Below are 7429 nucleotides of genomic sequence, written 5' to 3' on the forward strand. Positions count from 1 at the left end.
TGGCAGCTACTCTCCGTCATCTTATGTCTGGCACCAAGTACTCCGACATGAAGTATGGGTGGAGGGTGGGTGGAGGGTGCCTGAAAACGCCCTATCTGTAGTGGCCAGGGAAGTGTGTCAGGCCATATGTGACGAGTATGCAGATGAAGTCATGACAGCCCCTTCAACCCCTGATGGATGGAAACAACTTGCTGGAGGTGGATTCTACAAGCGGTGGAATTTTCCCCACTGTGTGGCAGCTATTGATGGCAAGCATGTGGCCATCAGAAAGCCTCCTCTGTCCGGCTCGCTATGCTGCAACTACGAGGGCTTTTTAGTATAATCCTGTTGGCTATGGTGGACAGTGACTACACATTTATCTGGTGCGATGTTGGTGGTAGGTATAATACAATAAGGGAAAGGGGGTAGGTCGAGTCAATTTAGGGGTACGTCAGATTTGTTATCACCTCACCTCCATTGTTACTGTTTCGATATTTTTTTTTTTGCTAAAATGACAGCAATTGGGGCAATTCATTTCAGTTTTTGCTTGATACCCTTTTTCTTCTTCAAAAACGTGCTTTAAGAATAATTGATAATATTGGATATTTATTTCACACAAAATGATCTTTTGTGTAGAAGCAAAAATCTGAAACTGATTGATTTTATTATTATTATTATTATCATTATCATTATTATTTTATTTGGCAGAAAACATGCAATACATAATCAATTACAAAGCTCAAAACAATCAATCAATACAATAACACGAAAAATACCGTAATACTGAATGCACCTGACAGGGCTGCCAGGCGTTGGGCAAGTTAACTAAATAACTGTAGTCGGCGGACCGCCCTAACCTATATCCCTTCCAGATGCATCCAGCGTTACAGATTTATGTGCCACTGATTATCATAAAATATTCATAACTGTACTTTTTAAAATCTCTTGCAAAAAAATACAAACTATGTAAAAATTTGTTTCATTATAATGTTGGTATTTTTATGTATAAATTTTCAATTGATGAGCTTCCTGACATTTTTGCACTTATGTTCATAAGAAATAACTCTTTTCATATCTACCCAACTCGTCATCGTGATGACTATCACCTTCCACGTACTCGCACAATTTTTGCGAAAAAACCCATTAATGTTTACAGTGCCAAAAATACTGGAATCTTCCGGCTGATTTTACTGTTTATCTTTGACGTCCTTTAAATGTAAATGTTGCGTAGATGATTTCTCTGGCCGCACTGAAATCTGGACTGACCTGGTCGCTTTTATACTCCCCGAGGAGCGCACACACACGTACGAGAACGCCTGATCTATATTCTTTTGTCTTCGTTTCCAATCGCACGCCATATCAAACCATTGCTCATTGTTCGTTCGTGTTATCGGGTCATATCAACCCTTCGCTCGCCTTCGGCCGCCATTTACTCAAAGAAGTGAACCGAAAAATCGCTATCCTTCGCATCTCATATTTATCCTTCGCTTACCGTTCGTTAATCATATTTGACTTTAGTTTATAATCGGATGATTTGAAGGCAATTTTATTTGAAATCGTTGAATTCGCGCGCATTTCGTGCGTTTTTCCCATTCGTCCCCCTTCGTCCCCCTACATTCGCTAAGGTGTGAGGGGGATTTTAAGCAGGTCTGGCTTAAGGAAAGTATTTATTTTGTGGAAACCTGAAGGCAAGCGTAGTGCTACATGTAGACATAGAAATTAAAATGTGTCGTGTACGTTAATTTGGATTTTCCATACAAACCGTTGCAATTTATTGCATCATTTCACAGCTTGGGACAGGATCACAATCCGAGTGCGTCGACCCCAAGGGTAAAGCTTGGAAGAGTCTGTAAGTCTGGTATAATGTCTTTACATGTATATTACGGCCTCTAAACATTATTTTTCTTGTTGACATTGCAACAGAAAATTGATTGCAACATTGCTACAGTGTAACCATATGATGGATGATAATGACATTACAGAGGTGCCATTTCATGATGTGTAGTGAATACATGCATGGATACAAAATGTGTATGTATAATGATGTAGGACAAGACAGTGTACTATTGTTCAGAAGAAGCAAACCTTTTTGTGTTTTAATGAAGGATTACATACATGTATGTTCAATTTATATTGTGATCCAAGAAATGCATGTTTGATGTACTCATACAGTGTTGTTGTACATTATACAGTTAGCTGACTGGATAGGATCTAGTGGTACCTAGAAACCCGAGGCCAGCATAGTCCTATTTACCTTTGGGAACAGTGATTTAAAAAATGTTCAAGACATCACATTCAGTATTACATTTTGATGCGTATGTGTAGGTCTGTTGTATCAAAAATCACTCTACCATATAATATTTTTGCAATAAAGTCTAAAATATAAGGAGATATCAGATTTTTCTCATGAAACCATAACTGTAGACAATTTAGTCTGGCAACATTTTTATTATAACTACTGTTCACATTTTGTGTATTTAACAATACTTAATATTGATTTTTACAGTGGTCGTTTCTATCCCAAACTCACATATTGGAACTATTTTAAAGCACTAATGCTGGGTTTTTGCTTCATCTGCAAATAGTAAATTATGCCTTTTATGCAGGGAATAGAAGGAAATCTTCTGGTAAAGGAAAAGATAAAACAAGATAGGATAGAAGGCCTGATCGACAGACTTAGGGACGGCATATCATCCAAGGTTTATTCCTCACTGCCACACACGTGCCTATGTATATCATATTGGAATGAGCAAGGTACACACAATGAACCTGATATCGTACGATGTGGTCCAAACTTTGTTGAAACCCCGCTATATCAGGAAGCAAATGCTGACAACGTTCGTTTGACATGTTTGATTTATGAATTTGAGATTGATTATGTCTCATAGTCATTGAACTTTGGCGCTACCGAAGATGATAACTATTGCGTTTTATTCAAAGTACACAAAGTCACATTCACCTTGTATTTTCCCCTCTGCATGAATAAAATACGTCATGGTTAATCATTGGTTCTTTAAAACGCCTTTAATCAAAGTTGAACTCAACTCGACTCTCAGACGCTATCAGCTATAAAACGTGCTCTGAAGATCAAAAAGTTTGCGTAGATTCCTATCGTAGAGTAATGATCGGAAGATCGAAAGAGTTCACGTGAGAGGAAGCTATATAGAGAAAGACGCGATGGAAAGAGTTCACCTCACTTGAGAAAGAGCTGGAGTAAGATAAATTTTGAGGTGGGTTAACCAGTCTGGTATTATTGTGCCATTGTCCGATGTACCTTCTACATTAATGTAGGCTTACACTTCCATTCCATCTGTCCCCACCTGTTTTAAAAACACAACCTTCTACCACTGCATGTTTATAAGCGTTAGATATCCAATCATGAGAAGTGTGACAACCATTCCGGCGTTGATTGGAGTTCTCTTTCTTGGGTACGTCTTCTACACACCTATCCCGGAAGATCTCGCGGACCCAATGCACTTCCGGTTCATCGTTGCAGGGCTCGAGTCGGCAGCTGTGCTGGTGAGTTTAGATGACTGCGCCAGGTGTTTGCCACTCTACAACTGTTTTGTTGTGGTTGTTGTTGTTGTTGTTATTGTTGTTGTTGTTGCTGCTGCTGTAAAAGCCTAACAGAGCATTAAAAAGTCATAAGCACGTAATACCAATCAAGCTCTCAACAGGAAATTGGGAGAAATGATTAAACAAATGTTCGACTTACAGTATCTGATGCATAAATATGTGTAGGCCAGTTGTATTACAAAACATCCTACCATGAACAATTTTTGCAATAAAGCTTAAAATATAAGGAGAAATCATTATTTTAACCCCTACACCATAACTGTAGACGGTTTAGTCTAGAAACAATCTTATTATAACTATTGTTCATATTTTGTATTTTTAACAACACTTAATAAACACTGATTATAATGATTAACATCTTTACAGTGATTGTTTTTATTCCTAACTCACATTTTAGAACTATTTTGAAACACTAAAGATGAGTTTTTGTTTCATCTGCAAAATGATGGTAAATAATGCCTTTGATATGGGATATTCAACTAATACAGTGCAGATGATTGTTCATATATAGTCTATCACAGTTGAAAGCTTACAGCTTTTTGCACATAATATTCTTACACCCTGATGTCAGTTTTGTAAGATTATATGTATATATTATACACGTAATGATTTGAATTTACGTAAAGTATGAGTGGATATAGATATTGCAACATTTCATCCGTCGTATTCTAGGGTTGTATTATGCAGTCTATGCCAGCTCTAAAGGTTCAAAACGCAATCACTTTTGTGATGACTCAATGTTTAATCATAGAGTGATGAAGCTCTTGGTGACGATTTCATTTGCAAACAGTGCAACGTCTGGAGCCTATTTCAACCCCTTGAGAACTTCTACGTCCAGTTTCATCGCTTCGCGATGGAGCTGCCTATGCCAGCCCCGGACCTTCCCGTGCCTGGTTCGAATGTTTCCGCTCGGTATACTGACTTTGCTGGTGTTCAGGTGCTCTTGTATGAACCATTGAGGAGCAGCGACGAAATTCTCCCTGGCTTCGTTTACTTTCACGGGGGTGGATACGCCCTAGGAAGTGCAAGTATGTGTGGCTTTAAACTGTAGGTCTTTGAGAACAAAACAGACTTTCGCCTGTTTTGATCATTAGAAATGCAGATAATACTGCTAAATAAAAACATTGAAGAGTGTACTGAAAGTACAAAACACTCACAATTTACAGAAAATGAAAATTTTACTGATATCCACGAAGACCAGACTTACGTCGGAATATTGTAGAACCTGGCATATCTTTCATCAACATTACATACACACCCCGAAATTCTCAAAAGCCCACGTGTTTAATGTTTGACTTCGGGCTCGGAAGCGATATTCTCCGATTAAATGCCGTGCCCCAGCAGGAATGGTTGATTTGTACAAAATATTCTTCTTCTCCTTAAAGTGAAGTGACTTCGTTAGGCCAAATAAATAGATAAGGTCATGGATTTACATAATCCAAAAGTAAACGCATTGATTATTCGATTTTCATGAACTGTGTTCTACTCTTTTCACTCATTTAGGGGGTCAGGGTCCTTTTACTCGACTGTTAGCTGAAGAACTACGCGTTGTGTTGGTTTCTGTGGAGTAAGTATGGATTTCCTGGCATGCTTTTTCTCTCAGAACTACTAAAAGAAGATTCAAGATATTTTTAAAATCTTTTTAATGCCTAATTTGTAAAAGGCGATATGAGATTTTGCTGTATTTTGTGGGTAACACAAAGCTTGTTGACTTTTGTTTGCAGTGCTTATCAGAAATACTAAACATGCATTTAAAGGTATCAAACTAACATGAATACTAAGGACAATGAAGGATTTTTCTCTTCAATACATCTGAAAAAAAAAGAGACTCGCGATATATCTATTCCAATGAACTTGATGCATCGAACATCTAATTGCATGTAGTAGGATGTTGACGGCGGGGACATGCCACGAGACCGACACCCACGAGTCATACAGCCCACGAGTTCGACATTGAAAACAGGTCCATGAGTCATACAGCCCATGAGTTCGGCACTAGGCAAATAGAGCACATGAGTCCGACACTAGGTAAAGCAACCCACGAGTTCGACAGATACAACACGGGGCTCAATGTGTCAGTCTTGTGGGCCTTGTTTGCTTAGTGTCGAACTCATGGACTGTATGACTCGTGAATTGTATTACTCATGTCGGTCTCGTGACGTGCACCCTTGACAGCTATAGCATCAGTAAATCATTGCTATCATATAAATCATTGCCATCAATACTTTTATGAATTATATTTCTCAGCTACCGCCTAGCACCAGAGCATGTCTTCCCAGCTGCATTTGACGATGCCCTGGCTGCCACTAAGTATTTCCTGAAGCACGCTGCCGATTACGGAGTCGACACTTCTCGTGTAGCTGTTGGTGGCGATAGCGCTGGTGGTCATTTGGCGGCAGGGGTCGCTCAGCATGTCTTTGACGATCCTACCGTACCCAACTTCAAACTCCAGGTCCTTTTCTATCCATGGATACAATTCCTGGACTGTAATACGCCGTCATTACAATTCTACGAGCACACTTTTGGCAAGCGTGGGATGTCGAAGCCCAGACTGGCCGAGTTCATCTCGGGGTACTACCTCGGGAACCTAGACCCTGAATTCTTGCACCACCTTGAGACGAATCGACACACGAGCGCAGCTTTCAAGAGGTCGAGCAACTACAAGAAATTCTTGAACCACAGCATCATCTTCACCAAATTGGAGGAGGCATCATTACAGTTAGGACTAGGGTCTTCAACATCCTCATCCCTCCCATCACTTTCTTCGCAGGCATTCCGTGAATATTACAAGCCTCAACAGCATTTCGCCCAGGGCAATGACACGATGTGGGAGGATATCCAAGAGGCTTTTCTCGACCCGAGAAATTTACCCCTATTTCGTGATGACTTCAGGGGGCTTCCCAAGGCTTTCATTGCCACGGGCGAAAGGGACCACATCCGCGATGACGGGATCTTCTACGCCCACGCCCTGGAGCAGGGCGGTGTCGAGGTGACCTGGAAGCACTATCCAGGAGCGTGGCACGGTATCGCAGCATTGGCTTCAATGGCCGATGTTCCGACCGGTGCCAAAATGCTAGGGGATGGACTGAGATTCGTCAAAGAAAATATTTAAGATAATGTGAAATGTTTGTTAAATTGTACACTACGTTCTCGGCTGTCATTAGTACAATGTATTATCATTTCATATTTGACATCAACCTGTGATCATAAGTATAATATGTGTGGGGAGCTTTCGTTTTCAGCTCAAATTTACACCACTTGTGGTGACTATAGTATAATGTGTTTGATCTTTTTAGTGGTACTGAAATCAACAGGACTATGAAGAATAATGAATGTTCTTTGGCTGTATAAAGATTCTTTAAACAATAAGTAGCACTAGTGCGACATCCCAAACTTTGACGTCCTGACACCTTGCTAAGGACAAGAAAAACACAGGTACGCCTAGTATGCTCTGCTTTACAGCATTGAACTCTTTTCATCCATCCTCAACAAACTATATTCCCGACGGATATACACCCAACGGAGGTATATATATATATATATATATATATATATATATATATATATATAATTATATATATATATATGTCTGAAAAAAAAAGGGAACTCGATTCGGTTTCTTGCTCAAGATGAGAATGGGAGAAGGTAGGCCTATCAATTATTCAAAACATGCTATTAAAGGAGCCATGTATACAAGAAGGCAAAAGGCGACTAGTATCCCGAACAAGGACCCCCTGCAAACAAAAACCAGTCGTCTTGACAGGTCGCTCCCAAAACAGTGGATGAGGGAGAAGTTAATGAGTGCGAAAACGGTGTTAGGTGACTGACTTTTCCAATTTTTTTTTTGTGTGTCCTCATAAACAAAGACACCCGA

The 7429-nt window shown here is 39.8% G+C and overlaps 1 protein-coding gene across 1 annotated transcript; it reads left to right on the top strand.

Annotated features, from left to right (window-relative positions):
• Positions 1–3357: 3357 nt before the first annotated feature.
• LOC139721295 (neutral cholesterol ester hydrolase 1-like) lies at positions 3358–6667 on the top strand. The gene is made up of 4 exons (XM_071632617.1): positions 3358–3498; positions 4346–4583; positions 5059–5122; positions 5803–6667. Exons 1-4 carry the CDS (start codon positions 3358–3360, stop codon positions 6665–6667), a joined length of 1308 nt encoding a protein of 435 aa, XP_071488718.1.
• Positions 6668–7429: the final 762 nt, after the last annotated feature.

Source organism: Diadema antillarum, unplaced genomic scaffold, assembly GCF_040938485.1.
Source record: "Diadema antillarum isolate AM-2024a unplaced genomic scaffold, OU_Dant_1.0 scf00000141, whole genome shotgun sequence".
In the NCBI taxonomy this organism is placed as follows: Eukaryota; Metazoa; Echinodermata; class Echinoidea; order Diadematoida; family Diadematidae; genus Diadema; species Diadema antillarum.

What these genes read in the sequence shown, in the direction of transcription:
- LOC139721295 (XM_071632617.1), top strand. Translation starts at nt 3,358, where the DNA reads ATGAGAAGTGTGACAACCATTCCGGCGTTGATTGGAGTTCTCTTTCTT. An exon ending in TCGAGTCGGCAGCTGTGCTG is followed by an intron (nt 3,499 to 4,345) that starts GTGAGTTTAGAT and finishes ATTTGCAAACAG; the next exon opens with TGCAACGTCTGGAGCCTATT. An exon ending in ATACGCCCTAGGAAGTGCAA is followed by an intron (nt 4,584 to 5,058) that starts GTATGTGTGGCT and finishes TCACTCATTTAG; the next exon opens with GGGGTCAGGGTCCTTTTACT.